General features: G+C 37.7%; 1 protein-coding gene across 4 annotated transcripts in view; it reads right to left on the reverse strand.

The window, feature by feature from the left end:
• Nucleotides 1-445: 445 nt before the first annotated feature.
• Nucleotides 446-26,542, reverse strand: part of TCTN3 (tectonic family member 3) — a 70,567-nt gene continuing 44,470 nt past the window's right edge. For all 4 annotated transcript variants that reach the window (XM_004427882.3, XM_087432329.1, XM_087432328.1 and 1 more), the window contains 6 exons: nt 25,791-25,916; nt 24,777-24,884; nt 24,236-24,330; nt 23,787-23,940; nt 20,566-20,703; nt 446-1,362 (listed from right to left, as the gene is read on the reverse strand). In XM_004427882.3, coding sequence (XP_004427939.2) covers nt 1,126-1,362; nt 20,566-20,703; nt 23,787-23,940; nt 24,236-24,330; nt 24,777-24,884; nt 25,791-25,916 — 858 coding nt within the window. In that variant the 3' untranslated portion in view covers nt 446-1,125. The remainder of the gene's footprint in view (nt 1,363-20,565; nt 20,704-23,786; nt 23,941-24,235; nt 24,331-24,776; nt 24,885-25,790; nt 25,917-26,542) is intronic.

Raw genomic sequence — 26,542 nt, forward strand, 5'->3', positions numbered from 1 at the left:
TATAATGACATATCTTCCATCAAAATTTCGCCTTAATTACAAGGATGGCATAATTCTGCTCTAGGCCTAAACCTTTTTATGCTTACTGCTTTCCAAGTTTTCTATCATAATTCCCAACCAATTCCTCTTCACGAAAGAATGACAATAGGAAATTACTTTAAGCAGTTTTCTCTGCAAGCCAGAATCTCTTGAGTTGGTCATGCATGTAGGGCTCAACCACACCCACATGCACAGCCCTTTGTAAGCTGCCGTCGGCTTACGCTCAAGAATAGATTTCATGCTGAATTCACTACATGTAACGAGTAGGGGGTCTTTGGAGAGTCTTATCTCCCACATGGAGAACGCAACTATCTTAATTTGAATGCTACTATGCTATGTATGAAAATTGCTTTTTTTTTAACCTTACACACATAGAAAACTAATCATGAGGCAGACGACATGTCAGTTAACTTCTGTGTGCTGCTGGAATTAGTACAACGAAGCACTCAATCAGTTTTATTTCTCCTCACCACAATGGAGGGAAGGAAAGAGCAGAAATGAGTGGTAGGGTCATATGCTAGTAGAAAAGGGGGCTGGGATTGCACATTCATTTTGGAAACTGAGTAGGAATTGCTTTCCCCAACATGCCTTGGTAGAGTGTGGCCCAAGGGAGCGGGGAGGAGCCAGACAAAACATATAGGCAGCCGTTTTCTGTTCTGAACAGTCAGCTCCTCTCAAGTCCAGAGGGCAGCTATTCCCGAGTTCACCCGGGGGACAGCAGGAGTATGTTCCTTTTGATGCTGGGCCCAAGTGTGCCAGTGAGCAGATGGATGAGGTTTTGCAAACCTTTAGTCAGGCATAACACAACCTGAAGGGCTCCTCATGTTCTTCCCTGCTTGAGAAGTAGCGAACCTCGTGTACCCGGGGGTCTGTAGAGTCCTAAGCAGGGAGGTTTGATGAGTAAGATATTTTTGTTGCTTTTCTAAAATTCCTTCTTTCATATACAAAGATTCCTTCAGTTAGGTCCTCCATTATCCTAAGTGCTCTGCTCTGGTCATGAGCAGGTAAGGACCTATCTAACCAAGATAAGTAGGCTGCCTCAGAACTTCCCATAGGGAAAATCGAAATCTGATTCTTTTCTTTTTTTCACTCAGTCTCTAGGTTGAGAACTCCAAGTAGTAAGAGACACAGGATAAGGATGGGAGAGACTGAGCCTTTTCCAGAGTAGACTCCTCTGCTGAATGCCACTTTGAAGGGAAAGAAGAAGTCAAACGGCAATTTCCAGTCCATTCTGGGTTGGCCCCTTGGAGGCTCTGGCTTCTGGGTAATGTCCACAAACGAGACAACAGTTGTCAAAGATACTTCTGTTACTTGTTGGGAATCCTGCAGGAAGAAAGTGCATGACAGGTCAGCGCTTGGTACCCATTCACATAGCCCTCCAACTTGACTCTTATCATTACTTTGCCTGAAGAAAGACCAAAACCAAATTGCTTAAGCAAGATATACCCTCTTCTCATATTGTTCCTATGTAGTTCTCTATCATATACAAGGAAATGAATTTCTTAGCAGCAGTCCACAACACCAGAACTGTGAGCAGTTATACCTACCTGAAGACTGACTCTAGCTTCCCCCAAACAGGGAGCTGCCTGATATCAGAGAGGCCAGATGGCAAAACTGCTGCTATTACATGCTCAGCAGCTTTACCTTATCAAATTCCAGAAGGCTCCAGGCTCTGAAAGAGTACATATGTACTAGTGGATGTAGTACGGGCAATTCTATTCCTTTTTCAATTGTAGAAAGAAATGTGAAATTTCGTGGAAAAAGCAAAGAACTCAATAATGTAAATAAAAACCCCATCAGACTCAGAAAATCTCAGGGTTAGAAAGGATCCTCCCAACCATCCACCAATTCAAGTCAAATAAAACAGATGCTCCCAGAAGAAGGGACCTCACCAAGCTGACTCAAGTATCTGATCTAATAGACATAGCTTTTGGTAGATATGGTTGCTCCTGATGACTGGAACATGTTTATCTAAAATAAATTCCCTTTGTTCTGACTCTGGGCTTACCAAGCAAACGTCTGATTATAATATGATAGTAAATACCTATCTTGTTGAACCAGAAATGAAGATTTTCTCCATTCACCTTCCCACACTCTGATGACATATAGTATCTGCTGTGGTCTTTGGCAACAGTAAATTCCAGGCTCTGGCAACACCATTTTGCCTGGAATAACCTTTCTAGGTACTTTTTTTTTTTTAATGAGTGTGGGGCCAGTGCTGTGATAAATCTTGCATGTCATATTAACTCTTTGCATTCTTCTTTTTTTGAAACAATGAAGCTCATGAGGGACTTGGCATAGAACTAATGTAAATTCTGAGGCACTGAAAGTACCACATACATTCCAAGGACAGCCAGCTTAGGCTGAAGCTGCAGAGGGAATCCTGATTCCAGCCAGGCATGGAAGACTGGCTGAGATGAACCAGACAAAAAAAAATGGGGAGGCGTTTATTACTCAAAAGTAATAAACTTTCTTTGGTGTTTAACTTATGAAAGGATTTACTGTTAGGACTTTAATTTTTCCCTAGGACCTTTATACTGGGGAGAGTATACTCAATTTTTGGAGCAAATCTTTGTAGTTGACATTATTGAAACATGTTAATATTGTTGTTCAATCTCATTACAGAATGCCTGATGAGCTGTATTGGCTGGGATGGCTAGAAATATTTTGGGATGGGAAATAGAATAGGGAATGAAAATTTTCAGCCTTGGGCTCAGTGTTGTCTAGGAGTTGACTTAATTAATGTGCTGTTCTGATGCATTTCAGAGCCTTTAGGGGGAGAGCAAATTTTAAACTGCTTACTAGCAGTCCCAGAAGGATACCCAAAGCAGCTGTGGTTAGAACTGGGATAGCAGTCTTATGATGGAAGAGTATAGTTTTGCATTAGGAAGCCCACTGCTACACACCCAAGCCACATCCACCTACCTAGTGGTTCTTAGTAATAAAGCTGATATTGTTATCTCTTTTTGTCTGATTCCTTTAAATTGGTTTCACACTTAGGCAGGGAAAAGAGGGGTGTCATCAGCCCCTTCAAACTCCAAGATTAGGGAATTTCTGGAGGCTTGAGGTCAGCCTATAACCAGAACCAACCTCTAAGATAGCTATGACCCCAAGAAAGGAAACTTTAGGCCCATGTCTACTCAAATATATATATATATATATATATATTTTTTTTTTTCCCCCAATGGCTGGGAAACCCTACATGATAAAGGTTTTTGCTGAGGAAGATTTGCCCTGAGCTAGCATCTGTGCCAACATTCCTCTATTTTGTATGTGGGTCGCTGCCTCAGGATGCCTGATGATTCTGTACAGGTCGGCACCCGGGATCCAAACCTGTGAACCCGGGTGGCCGAAGCAGAGCATGCTGAACTTAACCACCATGCCACAGGGCCAGCCCCAAAAGTTCTTTTTGAACAGAATTATTTTTTCAGATTCATCCAGGATATAGGCTCATCAAGAGCTACTATTAGACTTAATTTTAAGAGGGCAGTGAAAATATATCTTCTCCCTATATATCTAAAAACTACTCCTATCCAATAAGAAACAGATACAAAAACTCCATCTTCACTGAAATGGAGAGACATCACATTATGTGAATACAGAAAGCAGATGGATGCAAGGTGTCACAGAGGGAAAAAATGCCAACCTAAAAGCCTTCAGAGACTAGAAGCAAGTGGACTTCTGTAGGGCCCTAAAAGACTCAGTAATAGGATATAACAGAGAGGCAGGGGTGAGGTAGGGACAGAAAATGGTTACTGAATGATACCTCCTCAATGCAATCAGGCGACTAACCCTTCCCCACCTAAACAAGAGACTGGACAGTTTAAACCAGAGAAATTCTGGATTTAGGGACGTTGGACATAAAGAAGGGCAGAGTGGGATTTAAAATAGGGAAATTATTCTGTATAATGAAATCTCTTCCCTCATCTAGCTCCAAATGCTCACAGATAGTCTTATACCCATACCGCTCAGTCAGGAGTCAGGAGGTCTTTTTTGGAGAAAATGTGCAGTTCCAGCAAAAAGACACAAAGATACTGACATTTGCTAGTTCCACAACCCCAAAAGCAACTGCACCTAATCAGTCTACAGTGAAGGCCACAAGTCAGTAAGTCTCACTCATGATCACAGAGCCTTCAGTCAGCTTAATAGCTTACACCTATGCTGGATACACAGCTAGAGATTGCCAGACGTGTGGGGGAAGCTTCTCACATTAAAGAGAAAAACTGTACCAAATAAGCAGAATAAATAAACTCAGAGGAAACAGAGACAAGGAAAAATGAAAAGCTGTTAAGATCTTCAAATATACACGAGAAAAAGATATTATTAAATGAAACAGAAAACAAGAAAGTGCTCTTAAATATTAAAAATGTGATAGCCAAAAAAAAAAAAAAATCAGTAAAAAGGTTTAAAGACAAGGTTGAGGAGGAGTCAAGATGGTGGCATAAGCAGACTCTGAACTCACCTCCTCCCGCGGACACAGCCAATTTACAACTACTCGTGGAAAAATTACCCCTGGGACAGAACTGAAAACTGGATAAGAGAAACTCCTGCAACAACGGACAATCCTACCTGAGGTAGAAGAGGCAGAAACTCCCTTCTGGAGAGAAAAAACACCGCCTTCATAAGCCGCAGCGCCTCACGGCCGCCCGGGAACAACCCACAGGTCCGCAGCCCTCCCTGGAGGCGCGGGGCCCTGAGCCGGGGAGCGCCCCCGCTGTGGGCATTTTGTGGACCCAGCACAATCTAGACGAGTGGCATAATATCTGACTTTGCCTGCTACTAAAACATTGGGGAGTACCCCCAGAAAAGCTGGTTCACAAAGAAATTAAAACCGGCTCTTAAAGGGCCCACACACAAACTCACCTGTTTCAGAAAGCAACCTAAAATCACCAGAAAGAAAGGTGCACAGTGCTTTGGTGAAAAGAGACTCACCTAATAGGCCCTGTGTGCATCTCGGTGAGAGGTGAGACCTCTCCAGGGACTGGGACATTGGCGGCGGCCACTGTTGTGGCCTGGTGTGGGCGTGCTGACACAGACGCCATTGGAGTTCTCCCTGGGGCCTGCTAGCCCAGGGTCTGCCCCACCCGCTAGAGCACCGATTTAATCCAGCTCAGCCAGGGCAGGCAGCCCACCCTAGAGACTGGTCCCACCCAACAACAAGCCCTCAGGCAACTTGTGGGCCTGCATAGATTGGTGACTGGATTCTCTGCAGCCTGGCAAGTGAGCCCACTTCAGTGGGGCAGGGTGTGCACAAGGAGCAGGTGGAGAGTGTGGGGCAGTGGTGGAGTGTATGGGGCTCCCGCCATGGAGAGACTGGGTCCGCTTCGGGAGATCGGGGCGCGCACACGGGGCAGGACTGTGTTGACTGTGTGTGTGGACCTGTGGGCAGCAGGGCTTGTCAGCTGCAGAAGACTTGTGCTTCTCAAAGACCCACATAGAGGGTTTGCCCCACCTTCCAAAGCCTGAAACAATTGGGTACTCCCATGCCTGAGGCCAGCCCCACACAGCTGCAATCCTCAGAGAGCTGACATGAGACCTAAAGGCTGGAGGCTTATAGCAATTGTAAGGCCCTGAGCCTAACAACCCGCCACGCTGGGGGCCTACTCACTTAAAAGAAATACTGCAATACAAATGTGCTATTAGAACTTGCAGCCAACTGTGTTGGGGCTCCCCACACCTGATAAAGAGACTGAAGGGCCCACAACAACTACAAGCAGCTGAGCATTACAACAGATGGCCAGGAGCATAACTCGGCCTCCCTGGGCACCTATAGGGAGAACAAACAGGCCACAACAGAAGGACACATGTAGCCCACATAGGGGTCACCCCTGGAACACTGAGAACTGAGAGAAGCACACTGCAGGCCTCCTAAGCCATCACTTACATAAGGTCACCTATCCAAGAGCAGGAGACGTAGCTGACCTACCTAATACGTAGTCACAAGCACAGGGAAAGAGGCAAAATGAGGAGGCAAAGGAATACATCCCAAGTAAGGGAACAGGACAAAACCCCAGAAAATGAACTAAGTGAAACAGAAATGAGCAACCTACCCGACAGTTCAAACTAAGAGTGTTAAGGATGCTCACTGATCTGGGGAGAAGAATAGATGAACTCAGTGAGAATGTCAACAAAGAAATGGAAGATATAAAAAAGAACCAATCAGAAATGAAGAATACAATACTGGAAATGAAAAATTCACTAGAGGGACTCAAAAGCAGAGTAGAGGATACAGAAGAACGGATCTGTGAGCTGGACGAAAGACTAGAAGAAATTACCCAAGCTGAACAGGTAAAAGAGAAAAGAATTAAAAAGAGTGAGGACAGTCTAAGGGACCTCTGGGACAACATCAAGCGTACTAACATCCGTGTTATAGGTGTCCCAGAAGGAGAAGAACGAGACAAAGGGGCAGAGAATCTATTTCAAGAAATAACAGAGGAAAACTTCCCTAACCTAAGGAAGGAAACAGACATCCAGGTACAGGAAGCACAGAGAGCCCCAAACAAGATAAACCCAAAGAGGCCCACACCAAGACACATCATAATCAAAATGTCCAGAATTAAAGATAAAGAGAGAATCCTAAAAGCCGCAAGAGAAAGTCAAGTTACATGCAAAGGAAACCCCATAAGGCTATCAGCTGACTTCTCAGCAGAAACCTTACAGGCTAGAAAAGAATGGCATGATATATTTAAAGTGCTAAAAGGAAAAAACTTACAGCCAAGAATACTAATACAGTAAGAATACTATACTCAGCAAGGTAATCATTCAAAATGGAAGGAGAGATCAAAAACTTCCCAGACAAGCAAAAATTAAAGGACTTTGTCACCAAGAAACCAGTGCTACAAGAAATGTTAAAGGGACTGATTTAAGGGGAAAAGAGAAGACCACAAATAGGAAAAATTATTTCCATGATAAGAGGGTAATGGATACAAATGCACAAAAAAGAGGTTAGATATGATATCAAAAACATAAAAGGAGGGAGGAGGGGAGTTAAAGAGTAGAGCTTTCAGACAGAGGTCAAACTAAAGAGACCATCAATTCTGTACAGAAGAAGGAAGGAACAGAGAAGGACTACTAAAACACTGAGAAAAAAAAAGTTAAAAAATGGCAGTAAGTACATACTTATCAATAGCTACTTTAAACATCAATGGACTAAATGCTCCAATTAAAAGGCATAGGGTGGCTGATTGGATAAAAAAACAAGACCCATATATATGCTGCATACAAGAGACACACTTCAGACCTAAAGACACTCACAAACTGAAAGTGAAGGGATGGAAGAAGATACTCTATGCAAATGGCAATGAAAAGAAAGCTGGGGTAGCAGTACTCATATCAAACAAAATAGACTTTAAAACAAAAACTGTAAAAAGAGACAAAGAAGGGCATTACATAATGATCAAGGGAACAATCCAACAAGAGGATATAACACTTGTAAATATCTACGCACCCAATATAGGTGCACCTAAATATATAAAGCAATTATTAACAGACATAAAAACAGAAATAGACAGTAACACAATAATAGTAGGGGACTTTAACACTCCACTTACACCAACGGATAGATCATCCAAACAGAAAATTAATAAGGAAACATTGGCCTTAAATGATACACTAGAACAGATGGACCTAGTAGATATATACAGAGCATTCCATCCAAAAACCGAAGAATACACGTTCTTTTCAAATGCACATGGAACATTCTCCAAGATGGATCACATATTAGGCCACAAAACAAGTCTCCATAAATTGAAGAAGACTGAAATAATACCAAGCATCTTTTCTGACCACAACGGTATGAAACTAGAAATCAACTATAGGAAGAAAATCAGAAAAGCCACAAATATGTGGAGATTAAACAAAATGCTACTGAACAACGACTGGGTCAACGAAGAAATCAAAGAAGAAATCAAAAAACACCTGGAGACAAATGAAAATGAAAATACAACATGCCAGAATTTATGGGATACAGCAAAAGCAGTTCTAAGAGGGAAGTTTATAGCAATACAGGCCTATCTCAACAAACAAGAAAAATCTCAAATAAACAATCTAGCATTGCACCTAAAGGAACTGGGAAAAGAAGAACAAACCAAGCCCAAAATCAGTAGAAGAAGGGAAATAATAAAAATCAGAGCAGAAATAAATGAAATATGGGCCGGCCCTGTGGCTTGGTGGTTAAGTGCGCGCGCTGCGATGCTGGCGGCCCGGGTTCGGATCCCGGGTGCGCATCGAGGCACCACTTCTCTGTCCATCCTGAGGCCGAGTCCCACATACAGCAACTAGAAGGGTGTGCAGCTATGGCATACAACTATCTACTGGGGCTTTGGGGGCAAAAAATAAAATAAATAAAATCTTTAAAAAAAAAAAATAAAAAACAAAAAAGAAATAAATGAAATAGAGACCAAAAAAAAAAAAAAAAGAAAAAATTAATAAAAGCAAGAGCTGGTTCTTTGAAAAGATAAACAAAATTGACAAACCTTTAGCTAGACTCACTAAGAAAAAAAGAGAGAAGGCACAAATAAAATCAGAATCGAAAGAGGAGAAATTACAACAGACACCTCAGAAATACAAAAGATTATAAGAGAATACTATGAAAAGCTATATGCCAACCAATTCGACAATCTGGAAGAAATGGATAAATTCTTAGAATCATACAACCTTCCAAAACTGGATCAAGAAGAAGTGGAGAATTTGAATAGACCAATCACCAGCAAGGAGATCGAAACAGTAATCAAAAACCTCCCCCAAAATAAAAGTCCAGGACCAGACGGCTTCCCTGGTGAATTCTACCAAACATTCAAAGAAGACTTAATACCTATCCTTCTCAAACTCTTCCAAAAAATTGAGGAGGGGGGGAAGCTCCCTAACTCATTCTATGAAGGTGACATTACCCTGATACCAAAACCAGACAAGGACAACACAAAAAAAGAAAACTACAGGCCAATATCACCGATGAACATTGATGCAAAAATCCTCAACAACTACTAGCAAATCGCATACAACAATACGTTAAAAAGATTATACACCATGATCAAGTGGGATTTATTCCAGGGATGCAGGGATGGTTTAACATTTGCAAATCAATCAAGGTGATACACCACATTAATAAAATGAAGAATAAAAATCACATGACCATCTCAATAGATGCAGAGAAAGCATTTGACAAGATACAGCATCCATTTATGATAAAAACTCTGAATAAAATGGGGATAGAAGGAAAGTACCTCAACATAATAAAGACCATATATGACAAACCCACAGCTAATATCATCCTCAATGGTGAAAAACTGAAAGCTATCCCTCTAAGAACAGGAACCAGACAAGGATGCCCACTGTCACCACTCCTATTTAACATAGTACTGGAAGTCCTAGCCAGAGCAATCAGGCAAGAGAAAGAAATAAAAGGGATCCAAATTGGAAAGGAAGAAGTGAAACTGTCACTATTTGCAGATGACATGATTTTATACATAGAAAATCCTAAAGAATCCACCAGAAAACTTTTAGAAGCAATAAACGAATATGGTAAAGTTGCAGGATACAAAATCAACATACAAAAATCAGTTGCATTTCTATACACTAACAACGAAGTAGCAGAAAGAGAAATTAGGAATACCACCCCATTTACAATTGCAACAAAAAGAATAAAATACCTAGGAATAAACTTAACCAAAGAGGTGAAAGAGCTGACACGGAAAACTATAAAACATTGCTGAAAGAAATTGAAGACGACACAAAGAAATGGAAAGATATTCCGTGCTCTTGGATTGGAAGAATTAACGTAGTTAAGAAGTCCATACTTCCTAAAGCCGTCTATAGATTAAAGCCGTCTATAGATTCAATGCAATCCCTATCAAAGTTCCAACAACATTTTTCACAGAAATAGAACAAAGAATCCTAAAATTTATTTGGAACAACAAAAGACCCCAAATAAGTAAAGGAATCCTGAGAAAAAAGAAAAAAGCTGGAGGTATCACACTTCCTGATTTCAAAATATACTACAAGGCTATAGTAACCAAAACAGCATGGTACTGGCAGAAAAACAGACACACAGATCAATGGAATAGAATTGAAAGCCCAGAAATAAACCCACACATCTATGGACAGCTAATCTTTGACAAAGGAGCCTAGAACATACAATGGAGAAAAGAAAGTCTCTTCAACAAATGGCGTTAGGAAAACTGGACAGTCACATGCAAAAAAATGAAAGTAGACCCTTACCTTACACCATACACAAAAATTAACTCAAAATGGATTAAAGACTTGAATGTAAGACCTGAAACTATGAAACTTCTAGAAGAAAACATAGGCAGTACGCTCTTCGACATCGGTTGAAGAATAAAGATTTTTTTTTTTTGACAAAGGAGTAGAGGTATTTTTGGAGATGGGGAACTAAAATAAAGTAACAAGAGATAAGAAATCATAAGGTGGAAAGTATGCCATAGCTATTTAAGAAGCAACAATTACAGATCACTTTGACCCCTTATCCTTCCCACCACTGTAATTAGGATCCCTAAAGGTTGTGCTTCATTCATTCATTCACATATTTACTAACTAATGTTTCAAATGAAATGCTTACTCTTCATATATTAAAAATATTGCCTCCATAATTGTGTAGAGGTTTGGAACAAATGCAGTCTAGTAGGCAGTCCAGTAATTAAAAGGAACTTGAATGCATTTACCAGGTCACTGGATAATACTGAATGTTACAGACCCATTTTAGAATTTGTGTTTTAGTACTACATGAAGCACGAGAATTTTAAGTTAAGTTTGTGTGTTATATACGAATTCTGAAGTCTGAAGTTTTTCTATTTGCATTTCAAAAGTTACGTATAAGCAAAACTAGAGAATTCACTGTTTAGCATGTCTAGCAAGAAGAACATAGAAAAAAACCCTCCTCAAAGTCCAGTCATCCCGTTTCTTTTATCAAGAAAAACAAAAGGCACATAGCCAAGTCAGCACATTTCTTTTACTATGGATCCAGTTCGTTGTGTATGGTTGATTTAATTTATTTCTACTCTAAGCTATAGTATTTTATGTTTACTTCAGAAATTACCACTAATAATTCTGTTTTAACACTGAGATTTAGGGGGTTTATTTTTTTCAATTCAGTTTACATGCAGCAAAACCCTTTGTCCCCAAATAAGATTTAATTTGTAACAACATGAAAAGTGCAGATTAGGTTTTATTTGGCTTTGGTAATAAGAAGTACACTCTATATATTATTATATTACATCTCTATAATCACAATTTTTAAACCATCATATGTTAATCATGTCAACTCATTACAAATGAAATCTATCATTAGAAATTAATGACAGAGAGATTAATAAAGAAATCTATCATTATTAGAAAAAAAGCTGTGGATATCATCTCTTAGATTTATGTTTTTGTAGCTACATATTTCAAACTATTCATCTTTGGCTCAAGTGTGTAACTCATAACTGAGCTGTAAGAGTTCTTTTTTCTACATATAAGAACTTTGTCAGATACATGTATTGCAAATATTTTCCTCTAGTTGGTGGCTTTTTTCCCATTTTTCTTAAGTGTCTTTTTGTTTTAATTTTTTATTGAGGTATAATTTATATACAATAAAGTGTACACACATTAAGCATCCATTTCAATGAGTTTTGACAATTGTATATGCTATGTAGCCAACACTCAAAACAACATCTGGTATACGTCCATCATTTCAGAGAGTTCCTTTGTGCCTCTTTCCAGTCTATTCCCTGTCCTTCTCCCAGAAGCAACCACTTTCTGACTTTTATCACTAACGATTCGTTTTGCCTGTTCTTATACTTCATATAAATGGAATCTTACAGTATATTTTTATGTGTTTTGCTTCTTTCACCCAAGACAAATGTTTTTGAGATTCATCCACACTGTTTTGTGTACCAGTAATTTATTGTTTTACTGCTGAGATTTCCATTGTGTAAATATACCACAATTTGCCCATTCTCCTGATGATGGATATTTGGGTTGTTTTCAGTTTTGTGTTATTATAAATAACGCTGCTATGAGCATTCTTGTACAAGTCTTGTTTTGGACATATGTTTTAATTTCTTTTGGGTAAATACCCAGGAGTAAAACTCTTGGGTCATAGGAAGATGAATTTGTAAAAGACCAAGTGGTTGTACCATTTTTCATTCCCATCAGCAATGTATGAGAACTCCAGTTACTCTACTTTCTTGCAAGATTTTATGACATCAGTCTTTTTGATTTTAGCTATTCTAGTGAGTGGTATCTTGCGAATTTAACTTGTACATCCCTAATGACTACGTTTATTGGCCATTTGTTTATTTCCTTTTATGTAGTACCTGTACAAATCTTTTGCCCATTTTTAGTTTTTTTTTTTTGTCCTTGCGTTATTTATTTGAAGGCATTCTTTTTATATTCTGGATATGAATCTTCTTCAGATAATGCATTGAGAAATATTTCCTCCCAAACTACAGTCTGCCTTTTCATTTTTCATAATGGCATCTTTTGATGAGCAGAGATTTTAACTTTTGATAAAGTCTAATTTATCAAATTTTTAGTTTTATGGTTAATGATTTTTGTTTCTTATCCAAGAAATCTTTGCCTACTTCAAATTTGCAAAGATATTCTCCTGATTCTTTGAGAAGCTTTATGACTCTGGATTTCATGTATAGGTTTATGATCCAGGCATAAGTACTTTTGTGTGGAGTTAGTTCATTTTTCCCCCCATCTGTTTATCTAGCAGTTCTAGTTTTATCTAGTTGTTTCAGCACCAACTGTTTAAAAAAAAATTCTTTTCCCATTGAATTGATTTGATTTTTGGACTCTATTTTGTCTCATTGATCTATTTGTCTATCCTTATACCAGTACCACATTGTCTGAGATTTAGAGTAAATCCTGAAATCAGTCGAGTAAGCCCTCCAACTTTGTTCTTCTTTTCCAAAATTGTTTTGGCTATTCTAGGTCCCTTCTAAATTTTAGAATTGGCTTGTCAATTTCCACAAAGATGGCTACTAGAACTTTTTTGGGTTTGTATTGATTCTATGGATCTATGTGGGGATCAATATCTTAATGTTGAGTCGTCTTCTCCATGAACATGGTATATTGCTCCATTTATTTAGGTCTCTCATAATTTCTCTCAGTAATGTTTTATTTTTTTTTTTTCTGCTTAAACAACAGATATTTATTTCTCACTGTCCTGTACACCAGGAAGTCCAAGATAAAGGTGCCAGCAGATTTAGTTCCTACTGAGAACACTCTAGCTTGCAGGCAGACACTTTCTCACTGTGTCCTCACATGATGGAGAAAGAGAAAGCTCTGGTCTGTCCCTCTTTTTATATGGACATTAATCCTATCACGGGCACCCACATTCATGATGTCATCTAAAGTTAATTATCTCCCAAAGCCCTCTCCTCTACATACCATCACATTTGGGGCTGGGGCTTCAACATGAATTTTTTCTTTACTGATGAATAATTGACATAGAATATTTTATTAGTTTCAGATGTACATGATATTGATTTGATATTTATATACATTACGAAATGATCACCACAATGTCTAGTTATCATCTATCTCCATACAAAGTTATTACAGTATTATTGACTATATTCCCTATGCTGTACATTATATCCCCATGACCTATCCATTTTATAACTGGAAGTTTGTGCCCCCTAATACCCTTCACCTATTTCACCCATGCACCCACCTCTCCCCACTCTGGCATCCACTAGTTTGTTTTCTGCATCTATGAGTCTGCTTCTGTTTAGTTTAGTTTGTTTGTTTTGTTTTAGATTCCACATATAAGCAAGATCAGACAGTATCCATCTCTCTTGGTCTGACTCACTTCACCCAGCACTACACCATCCAGGTCCACCAATGCTGTTGAAAATGGCAAGATTTCATTCCTCTTTTTGGCTGAGTAATATTTCATTGTATATATACACCACATCTTCTTTATCCATTCGTCTATCAATGGACACTTAGGTTGATTCCATATCTTGGCTATTGTAAATAATGCTGCAATGAACATAAGGGTGCATATATCTCTTCGAATTAGTGTTTTTGTTTTCTTCAGTTAAATATCCAGAAGTGGAATTACTGGATTGTATGGCAGTTCTATTTTTAACGTTTTTTTTGTGAGGAAGATCAGCCCTGAGGTAACACCCGATGCTGATCCTCCTCTTTTTTGCTGAGGAAGATTGGCCCTGGGCTAACATCCGTGCCCATCTTTCTCTACTTTATATGGGACGCCGCCACAGCATGGCCCCACAAGCAGTGCATTGGTGCGTGCCCAGGACCCGCACCCGCAAACTTCGGGCCGCCCAAGTGGAGTGCGTGCACTTAACTGCTTGCGCCACCAGGCCGGCCCTATTTTTAATTTTTTGAGGAACCTCCATACTGTTTTCCATAGTGGCTGCGCCTATTTACATTCCCACCAACAGTGTAGAGGGCTCCCTCCTCTCCACATTCTTGTTATTTTTTTCTCTTTTTGTTAACAGCCACTCTGACAGGCGTGAGGCAGCACCCCACTGTGGTTCTGATCTTCAGTAACGTTTTATAGTGAAGAGATTTGTGCTCTTTTTGCTAAATACGTTCCTAAGTATTTGAAGATTTTTCATGCTATTGTAAATGAAACTGAATGAATTCATCTTTAAAATTACATCTATAATATCTAGTTATTTTTAGACGTTTTCCTAGTGACTTAAAAGAAAGTTTAATTATTACAAAAGCAGTAAATTATATTATAAAAAGTTAAAGAATATTGATAAGTAAAACTAAGAAATAAAAACATCGTATTTCCATCACTAAGAATACCACTATTAACATTTATATCTTTATCTTTATATATACGGACATCCACATATGCATTTTTAACCATATAAGATCATATTGTACAGGCTGTTTTGAAATCTACTTTTAAAAAAAATGAACCTCTACCTTTTCATGTTAATAATATTTCTTTCTATCTAAAATATAGTCCATATTCGAGCTTCCCCTACTATCCCAAGATGTGTTTTATAATTGCCCAAATCAGAATTCAATGCAAAAACATGCACTGCATCTGTTTTTTATATTCATGAGTCTCTTTTAATCTATCACAATCAGATATGGTGATTTCAATTATGATGGTCAGAACTTATTTAACTATAAAGCATATTGTAAAGCCCACATAAAGGTTATTTTTCCTCACAAAGTACATGATTTTTAAGAAGAAGTTAGTTGATATGTGGTATTAACACTATGATTTTAGGAGAACTAGTGATATAAATAAAGTAGAATTAAGGAGAATAATAATTTCTGAAAAATTAATAAATTATTTATATACAATATTCTTCTAGATAATGTACACATTATTTCTCCATATTTTCTTAGGAACAAACATATATTTGAGAGAGAAGCCAGAGAAAAATTCGAAATTCCCTCACTTATTTTAAAGATGTCAATGACGTTATCAAGATTTTCAAATGAGTCAAAGAGAACAAATATGTTAAAGAATAAATGTGGTTAAACACTATCAGGGAGAGATCTCAAGCCGTTATACATTTGAACATATGGAAAAACGAGCATAACTTTCCAAAGTTCTTTAAAAAAAAAAAAAAAAGAGCTAGTAAGATAAGAAAACAACCCCGTGAACTACATAAGGTTCTTCTATACAGACTATTAAGAACCATAGAAGGGGGCAAAGTACTTCCATAGTCTAATCATTCATTAAGAGATAGAGACAAATAGTGGTTGACTGATCTTTGAAAAAGAAAGACTTGAGTGACAGAAACTTTACTGACTGTCACAGTTATCAGGTTCATTGATGGTGCTACTGTTGTTTCTTCTTGGAAGAGAGGTCAATTGGTATTTTCCAAGACATCAACAGAAAAGAGAAATAGAACCCTTTCCTACCAATCCAGCCAAATCCTAGCCCTTTCTTTTGTAGCAATTATTTATAAAATCTAATGTTGGATTAGTCTTATTTTGTTGAGTGTTCTTTGTGCTTCCTAGTATACTGCCTGTTAATTATGAGATTGTGGCAGAGGTTCCTAGCCTGGCTTCAAGAAATCAATAAATCCCTTGAAACTATATCAAGAATGTTGTGTGTCTGTGCATTTTTCTAGTAAGTGAATAGCTTTCAACCGATTCTCAATGGGGTCCATAAGATTAAGAACCATTAAGACAGACTAGTAGCTAGATAGGCAGTTTTTCGAGCACATTTGACTGAGATATAAAACACTGCCAACTTTCAATTACAATGAATAAAAGGCATTTATTAAATAAAACAATATAATTAGCTTTGAAATAGAGTCAGAGATGTATTCTCTAAAATTGTTTTTCAGACTGCAGATTGTGACCCATTAGTGTCTAGCATACAAAAAAAGATAAAAACAGATATACAAAAACAGAATAAAATTCAAGAGAACAGAAAACGTCACAGATTACATTGCATAAAGATATTTTTTATATAACTTTTATGTCAGTTTTATATACGTCTGTGTTGTAAGCTGGGTTGTAAGAAAATATATTTCTTACCATAGGTGACAGCCAACAAAGGTTGAAAAACACTGCTCTAATGCCTGCTTATCTCTTTTACGTTTTGCTTTAAACCTTCTTGATATGCCACTTCTATGGAAACTTGGAACCAAAAAAGTTACGATGATGAAAATAATAATGACAATGGGGCCAGCCCTGTGGCCTAGTGGTTAAGTTCAGCGTGCTCCACTTTGGCGGCCCAGGTTTGGTTCCCAGGTGTGGACCTATACCACTCATCAGCAGCCATGCTGTGGTGGTGACCCACATACAAAATAGAGGAAGAGTGGCACGGATGTTAGCTCAGGGTGAATCTTCCTCAAGCAAAAAGAGGAAGATTGGCAACAGATGTTAGCTCAGGGTGAATCTTCCTCAGCAAAAAAAATATAATAATAATAATAATGACAAGATGATGAGCAATATTTATTGAGTATTCTCTGTCTGCCAAGAGCTTTGCTAAGTGTTTTACTTTAATAATCTCATTTACTCTGTACAACTCAATGAAGTATTATTATTAATATCCATTTTATAGATGAGAAAACTTAGATTTAGAGAAATAAAATAACTTGATTTAGACTTACGTGTGACTCAAAGCCCATGCTCTTAATTATCACCCTAAACTGCAGGCAATAGGTATCCTGGATAGTCTAAAAAGCTTGATGATCCACTTAAAGATAAATATGAACTGAATATTATTTTAGAAAGGGTTCAGAGCCTTGATCCTGTGATGTTACACTGTTCTTTATACTCACTTATTATTTTGGTTCTAATTGATCCAGAATATTCTATAAAACTAGTTGTTTCTTCCCAGAGATATACTTTCTTTTTTTACATTAAAAAGTTTATATGCGGGCTGGCCCAGCAGTGTAGCAGTTAAGTTCATGTGCTCCACTTTGGTGGCCTGGGGTTCGTGGGTTCAGATCCTGGGAGCAGACCTACACCACTCATCAAGCCATGCTGTGGAGGCATCCCACATAAAAAAGAGAGGAGTATGGGCACAGATGTTAGCTTAGGGCCACTCTTCCTTAAGCAAAAAGAGGAAGATTGGCAACAGGTGTTAGCTCAGGGCCAATCTTCCTCACCAAAAAAAAAAAAAAAGTTTATATGGAGACAGGAAACATGATGTATTTTATCAATTCCCAAACTTAAAGATCTCTTTAAAGGCCCAATTAGTACAAAATTATAAGCAGCACAGTACCATGTAAATAAATCCTATTTACTTCATGGGTTTGTCGTAAGAATTCAACACTTAATAAAAAACACTTATAAAAAATACTACCAGTTCCTGTCACATTGTAAATGTTCAATAAATGTTTAGCTATCAATATCATCATACAAGAAGACAGGGAAGTCTACACAGCATTTTGCTTACATTCTTCCCTACTTTGTAGTTTGTCCTTGGGAACTTTCCAAAAATTTTGCCACTTCACTTTTTACAGTGAGAGGAATTCAAAGTGTTTCTAAAGCTACATCTATACAATGAAAAGTCATTCAGACAGTTCAGTTCAAAATTCAACTGACCATCTAGCAGCTTGATTTCAAGCTTTATAAATACAAATGCCTACTGGCCTAAGCTGATAACCTGAGTGAGAGAAGTGAGACGGCTAAGGGTGGATAGACGTAGGTTGTGTGAATGGGGTACTCTACTTAAAAGTGGAAATCACCATTCAGTGACAGGGGATTTTATGCCATGCATGAGTGTAGGATCTCTATTGCCAGATTTTTAAAAGAAGTCAGAAATCTGGATATCAAGGTAAAAGATCCTGATCATTAAATGTTGGCATAAATTTAACAAACAAAACACTTTGTGGGCCAAACAAGTCTAGAGGCTAAATACAGCCCACAGGCTGCTAGTTTGCCACCCAGCTTTAGTTTTACGCCGTTCCTCAGACACACGAAGCTGACTGACACAGCCGAGGTAAGACCATTATCAACCACAACCTTTCAAAGGGTGGCCAGTGGGGAAGGGAGAAGAATCGTAGAAGACCCGCCTTCAGCAAGTGTAACTCCTCCTCTTCTCACTTTAGAAGCTTTGGAACATGTACCCTAGCTTTCTCTGAATAGGCTCTTGCTATTCTGAGAAAAAAATTTCACAGGAAGTCCTGAGAGACAAGCCTCTATGGATAAGGGAAGTGATTAAAGTTACGGACAAATCAGTATAAACGCATAAAGAAATAGTGAGGATGTTTATGTGACTTCAGGAGAAAACTTCCATTCAAGACTGAAGAAGTAAAAAAATCTTTTAATACAGACGATAAAATTGTCTCTTTATGAGAAAGAAATACTTGTATTTGCTTAACTTTTTGTGATATGACACTATTGTTTCATAACACCTTTTACTTTTACAGGATATGGCATCTTTCATGGAGGTGAGCTTCTCAAGTCAGCACTTAAAATAAAAATTTTTGTTTAGTCAAAATTAGCTTTGCAAATTCTTTAAATCACCCTGACTAAATGAACATGATTTTGTATATACCATACCACCTCTTAATAAGTTCAAAACAGTTAATTTTTACTCCATCATTGGAGTAGATACTGTTTCTTTAGTTAGCATGAATGAAGCATAGCTGAACTTCTCAATTATCAACCATGTAGGCCAGTTAGATGTGAATGACTGTAAAGTGTGATTTTCTAGAGGGGGCAAACTAACCTGAAAAGCTAACCTCAACTAAATACTAGAAAAAGATAATGATCATAATATCTAGACAAGAAAGAGGCACTGGGTAGCTTCAGTGCCTATGAGAACCAGAGACATGGGAAAATAAAAAGAACAGTCCTATGGGTATCTTCCCAAACTACACGGGTACTCATAAAGATACAGTAAACTAACAATGGATTCAGTGAAGGATCTGTGACAGATTAAATGAGTCTTATAGAAATAGTTCTATTTGATTCACTAAACCAACACAGGGAGAGAATAGAATGTTCTCACTAACACAGTTTCTTATAACCTGAGTTTTAACCCAATTTATAGGCATAGAGAGCTAAGGTGCTCAACCTTGTTGTAACGAAGAGCTAAAGGTATTTTACTTCTTACCTAAATGTAGTCTCTAGTTTATTTCTTTGCTGGGATGTAATTGCAATGATTACAGGTAACAATGTCAATTAGTATTAATTTTCATTAAAAGTTAATAAACTGGCATGCCAGTTTACACAAGAATCAGTTTACCAGGACCTAATCATTTCTGTTTTTAAACTTCTAAAGCTAAGGATTAGGTTCTAAAACCAATGCTGATGCTAAATCTGTCCTAAGGCACATCATAAACAACAGGTACATGTTTACTGTATATTAAAATTATTTATTTTAATGCAGCGCAATCAACCAAGAATTGATGACTACCAACATGTCACAGCAGTAACTTTAACAGCAATCCACAGGTTCAGAGACTCTGATAAGGGTGTAACTGTCATACTGAATACACAGTTATGGAAAACGTTTTCTGTGGTTGATCAACCAGTATAATAACACTAGTATGATAATTTAAAAGAAATTAACCTATACTATAGTCTGGGTTCAGGAAATTAAAAAAAAACCTGGAGAAAAAAGGATACAGATTGTATTCACCATGACAACATGCTGATTTCAGTAACCAGGCAGGGAGCATAGACTTGAAAGTTAATTGTGTCAGCTCACTCTGACCAAACATTGGCTGATATCATAAATTGGCTCTCAGAAGTTAGGAATAAATAAAAGCTTTAAAAAAAAAAAAAAAAAAAAAAAAAAAAGGGCCGGCCCTGTGGCTTAGCGGTTAAGTGCGCGCGCTCTGATGCTGGCGGCCCGGGTTCGGATCCCGGGAGTGCCCCGAGGCACCACTTCTCCGTCCAACGCGAGGCCGAGTCCCACGTACAGCAACTAGAAGGATGTGAACCTATGACGTACAACTATCTACTGGGGCTTTGGGGGGAAAAAACTGAATAAATAAAATCTTTAAAAAAAAAAAAAAAAAAAGAAGTTAAAAAATGATCTGGATATCAAATGGCTGATAAGACAATCTCAGTTTTGCAAGGCTTAGCGGTCTTTTATGAGGCATGACTTACCTGTATGGACTGGCACTGGTATAGGAATCGGGCTCCTGACACATGAGCTTGAGGGTTGGACTGGAGGCCTATATATGCCCACAATACCTGGATCTCCAGGGAAACTGGTATGACACAGCAGGAAGTACAATGCATAGCCTGCAGAAGGGTAAAGAAGTATTTGCTTGAATTGCTGATGGTTGCCTACAGATAGTCTCCATGCATTAAGCAGCCATTGTCTCTTAAACGTTATACAATAGCAGAGAAGGTAACGTGGTTTAGAGAAAGGACACAAAAGTTCACAATAGACCAAAATTATTGTTATTGATCTTAAATATTCTAAAATGGAAATTACTAATACAGAGAATAATAAACCTGAGCCCATGTACAATGGTTATAAGAAACGCTCAGGGAATGGTGCATAGTCAGTGTTGTGGAATGCCAAAAGACACAGCCATTTCTGGTTGAGGATGGCTTCATGGAACTGGGATAAGTAATATGTGACTGGAAGAAATGATGATTAAAGGAAATTAGAGGTAGAGAGATGGCATATAAAGAGGTGTGCAACCGGAATAGCATATGATGCAATGGAAGGACATTCATTGATTAATTTGAAAAATAGTTACTGAGTGTTTCCTTTGGGCCAGGCATGTTCAAGGCACTGGCCTTGAACACACCACTTGGCTGAAGCAAAGGATTTGAATACAGGAGCAGTAAAAGGTTAAGAAAAAAGACATCTCAGGGTTACAGTATGAAGTCTACCCAAGTAGTCTGACTCTAGGAGGATTAACTGCAAGAGGCAGGAAGGATTGATGGAAGTAAGAACATCAATCAGGAGGTTATATAAACTTAGCAGATGCAAACTATCCTCAAACATGTCTGTGCTTCTCTCGCTTCATACTTTTTTATAGTAAGGCTCAGATATAGGCAATAAGATGTATAAAGTAGGGGTAGGGGAAGACAGGTCATGTTTATGTTTAATTTATTAAGGAACTGTCAACCATTTTTCCAAAGTGGCTGCACCATTTTGCAGTCCAATTGGAGGGTTCCAATTTCTCCATATCCTTGTCAACACTTGTTATTGTCTATCTTTTAAATTATAGCCATCCTAGTGGGTATAAATTGGTATCTCATTGTGGTTTTACATTTCTTTAATGGCTAATGATGTTGAACATTTTTTCATGTGTTGGTTCCAAATATTTTTAAACCTTTTTCTTTTCGTTTATTCTATATTAGGAACATTTTTCTACTTCGTCAAATGTTCTTCAAAAATGTGATTAAAAAATATAAATAACAGGTTTACAAAAAATAAAGAGTAGTTCCACTATAGTCTCAATCCTTGTCACTAACCATCCCCTTTCTGTGCTTAGCCATGTTATCGCCCGAAACCACACTCCCTATAGTGTGGCTATATTTGAGGTTTAAAAGAACTCTATTTGACCTCAGTTGCCCAAAGGCTGGATTGAATACTTGTATTTACTTATCCTTCCAAGTCTCCTTAAAAGAACAGAAAGAAGTACACAAGGAATAAAGTTATAATAGTGCTGAGAAAGGGAAAAGGGGCACTTTAAAAATAATTTCTAAGGGGAAAGCCTTTCAAAGTCTGAACCAAAACTCAGAGATAAAAAAAAAAAGATTGATAAATTTCACAACATAAAAATCAATTTCTGCATGTCAAAAAACACCATAAGCAAAGTCAAAAGACAAATGACAAACTGGGAAAAAATTTCTGCAAACCATAGTACAGAAAAGAGACCATTTCTCAAATACATAAAGAATTCCTACAAGTCATAAGATCAGTAATTCAATAAAAATGGGCAAGAGATATAGAGATCACAGTGAAGAAAATACAAATTGTTCAACCCTATGTCAAGATACTCAACCTTACTCATAGTAAGAGAAAAATAAAACTACACTAGGATGCTATTTTTCACTTATCAGATGAGCAAAGATTAAAAAGTTTGATAACACAGTGTTGATGAGGGTATACGGTAACAAGCAGTCTGATGGTTGTACAGTGGGATTGTAAATTGGTAAAGCTATATGGGGAATAAATTGGCAATATTTATTAAAATTTTAAATGTATATACCCATTGATCCAGCAATTCTGCTTCTAAGATTTATCATATAGGTTTATTCTCACATGTATGCAATGGTGACTGAACCAGGTTATGAAATGCCACATTGTTTGTAACAGCAAAAGACAAAAAACAACCTGAATTCCACCAATAAAACTGATTAAATAAACTATGTTTCATCCATACAATGGAATATTATACAACTATACTATGCACAGAATGAGGAAGCTTGTAATGTACTGATATGGAAGAAACTCTAAGAGCAAGTGAAAACAGCAAGGTGCAGAGCAGTGTTTACGACATTATATCATTTGGGTAAAAAAAGAATGTAAGAGTATTTACTTGTGCGAGCGTGAAACATCTCTGGAAGGAAAGAAACTAGTAACTTCGGTTGCCTCTGTGGAAGAGAAGAGCTATCTAGAAAAGAGATTTTTTATTTTGTACTCTTTGGATTTTAAGTCAAGTTTATGTATTACTCATATGGAAAAAGAAACAATTAAAAATTTAAATGAAAAGCAATAAAATTAAAAGTACAGCTGAATAAAATCGGAAGTAGAGGGTAGACAAAAGAAGAAGACAGAACAGCAGAGCAAACGTCCTTAAGTTACTTAGACCAGAGTCAAGAGATATACCTGCACACACCGATCCACTGCGCCGTCAGAAAGAGTAAAAGCAGAAACAGCTAAATGAGGTTACGTCTGGGGCGGGGGTGTTCAGGTTTTTACTTTTATTTAATACCATTCTCTGTAGTTTGAATTTTTAACTTGTTAATGTATTTATATATAAATGTAAAAATGTAAATTTTTACAACAGAAGGAACACAATCTCAACAAAGAAAGAATCTGTGCTAACCAAATATTTAAGAATGTAAGAGACTATTTGAAATATATGGTGTGACTTGGAACCACAGAGCATTCTCTAGATGTTCTACCTCAAATTTTTTCTCCAAGTAAGAAAAATAAGTTAGGGGTAAACCTAGTCTGAAATAACAACTTCAAATGGGCATGATTTCTTACATTCTTCCTTTCATGACAACCACATTATCCGTCCTTCTGTGACAACCCATCACCTATGGAAACAGGGCTGGTTTGAATTTTAACACCCATAATTTACAAGCAAAGCGAGAAAGTATGTCTCAGTCAGAAAGTGTATTTCTCTCCTTACTGAAACACTGCAGTTCCTGCTGAGGATCTTGGTCCACCCTCCTTTCTGGGCTGGGTCAGCATTACCAAAGATGGCAACGTGCTCTGGTCTGGGTCTTCCGTGAAGAGTCTGATAAATCTCCTGCTGTGTGTGGCTGCAGTCCACTTTTTTTAGCCTGAAATGAAACACCACGGAGGCTGGATTCCAATGCTAACGTAATAATGTAGACTTACTAGTATATTAATCCAAACATTAGAAATAATATTATAAGATAAATTGGAGGAAATAATCCTTAGTAGGTATAAAGGACTGTCAGAAAACTCTTAGCAATGTTGATGTTATTTACAAGACTATTTGTTCCTAACTAGCATTCTCTGAACTGTTATTCAAAACATAAAAGTTGCCATATTAACATATTCCCTACAGACAGACACAAAATTGTGGGAAATGATGTGGAAGCGAAGAATTACCTGAGCTTGCATCCAGATATTGCATTCACTCCAAACTGTACTTCTTGTCTCTTAACAGAGCAAGTTCCATCACCCTGGCTCTGCAAGAGGCTCATCTGAGGTGGAAAGTGATGGTCAAGGAGATCATAACAGACAAAAACATAGGCAGATTGGAAAACTTATGTTCTTATTGTTTCCTTGGCACTATATATATTTTATTAAAATCACGACATTCAATTCACAAATTTTCTTCCTCTAGTAATTAAAAAACACACAGAACAATTAGTTTTTTCCAAAAATTGTTAATCATATACTGGCATATAAATATCTCATTAAAACAAACAAAAATCAGTCACAATCCTCACCTTTGGCCAGTCTAACGTAAGTTTTAAAGCCTTTGGTGGTATCAACATTTGAGAACAGAATGTATTACTGGTTTGGTAAAGGAAGTCCTGAATACCTAAAAAATGGTAGAACCTCAAAAATCGGAAAATCCAAAAGATCAGCAGCTGCAGCTTTTCTCACTGGGCTGCAAAAGGCCAACCAGCGCCAAAAAGGATACTGAGTGACTTATATCACCTGTTAGAGCCAAGAGTGGCTTCCCAACAATATAGCCAGGATTCCCACTTCTAGGCCTAGTCAGAGAAGCAGCTGTGCTCTGTTGAAACGCCTGCAGAAAGAGTGAAGGAAAGTCACTTATGGAGAAAAGCAAGCTCTTCCACCTTCCACCGCCTGGCTTCATACCCTTCCTTGAGGAACTGCACTGAGTCAGCTGCACTGAACGATCTTGCTGCCTTCCACAGTGCAGCACTTTGCAGGAATTTCTACTCCACTGTTTCTTTTACTTTTTTTTATTCCACTAAAATAAATCCTGAGTGATCTGAATATTGAAATTCACTATATGTTACTTCCACCAAGGATTACAACCAAGGATCTACCAATGATCTGCAACCCTGTTTCTCAAAAATTACTATCAATTTAGGGCTCTGTTGAAGCTGAAGCCTGGCTGCAACCAGAGGAATTTAAATGTAACTTTAAAAGGATATTTTAATTAACTATAAATGTGTCAGAGATGAATTCTGAGAGACACGGGACTTGGTTCATCATCTGAGGGTAGAACTGAGAAGAAACTGGACTCTGCTGGGTTCAAAAAAGAAGAAAGTAGAAGAAAGCCAAAAGATGGTGATCAAGACTGGAAACTTAGATTAAGTGGCAAGTGAATAAAATGCTGAATGCCCAGAAATATGAGAAAACCTAGTTAAAGAGTTTCCATGGGATGTTGGTTGAGTTTATGATTCAAAATGACCATCTAAAGAAAGAGTTTGGATGAGAGACTGAAGACCTGCTTTGCTGGAGGCCAGACAGAGACTCAGAGAAAATGTTAATAAATAAACATAGCTGAATCTCTATCACTTGTAGTTAAATTATGGAATATTACATGTTGAGGCTTCAATCAACAGAGTAAACTAGGCCTTCATATTCTTATTCCATTTCACATGTGTTACAGAAGCAGAGGTACTATTTCCAACCCGATATTTCCTCCCCTCTTGATCCCCTATATGAAAAGGGCCCTAACCCTGAAGCGAATGATGAAGTGTTGCTGTAAGGAAGTGCCTGGCTCGACAGTCAGGTTGGTTTGTCCAAAACTGACAGAGACTTTCTGGATTCCAAAAGTCCCGTTGGTCTCCATCTCATAGATGACCTGAAATATAAGAGTAGAAGCAATTAATAAAAATTATTAAGTGGGCTAGTTATGTTTAGGACAGAAGATTTCCTGTCTTTAAGGGTTTTATTACAACTGAACAAGGGTACAGCATGGTGACTATAGTTAACAATATTGTATTGTATATTTGAAAGCTGCTAAGAGAGTAGATTTTAAAAGTTCTTGTTGCAAGAAGAAAAAATTTATAACTATGTGTGGTGATGGATGTTAGCTAAACTTATTGTGGTAATCATTTAGCAATATATACATATATCAAATCATTATGTTGTACATCTAAAACTAATACAATGTTATATGTCAATTACATCTCAATAACAAAATAACTGAACGAGGGAGACCAAAAAAGCAATCAAAAATGCCAAACACAAAAACCCTGAAAAGATAAAGTTGACTTCATATTATATCCACACACGAAAAAAGAGACTGGATAGAGTTCTTGAAAGGGTTCATGTGAGAGGTGAGTTTACCGTAAGAATTAAAAGGAAGAAAAATAAGTTTTGATTGTGTGCAGAGAAGGTGAGTAGAATCACAGGCAGAGGTGAGCATGGAGTGGAAACCTGGTTTACTTGACTCTCACAATGTCTGAGGATGAATAAAGATAGTCG

This window comes from Ceratotherium simum, chromosome 6 (assembly GCF_057802395.1).
Source record: "Ceratotherium simum simum isolate JZ-2026a chromosome 6, ASM5780239v1, whole genome shotgun sequence".
Classification (NCBI taxonomy): domain Eukaryota; kingdom Metazoa; phylum Chordata; class Mammalia; order Perissodactyla; family Rhinocerotidae; genus Ceratotherium; species Ceratotherium simum.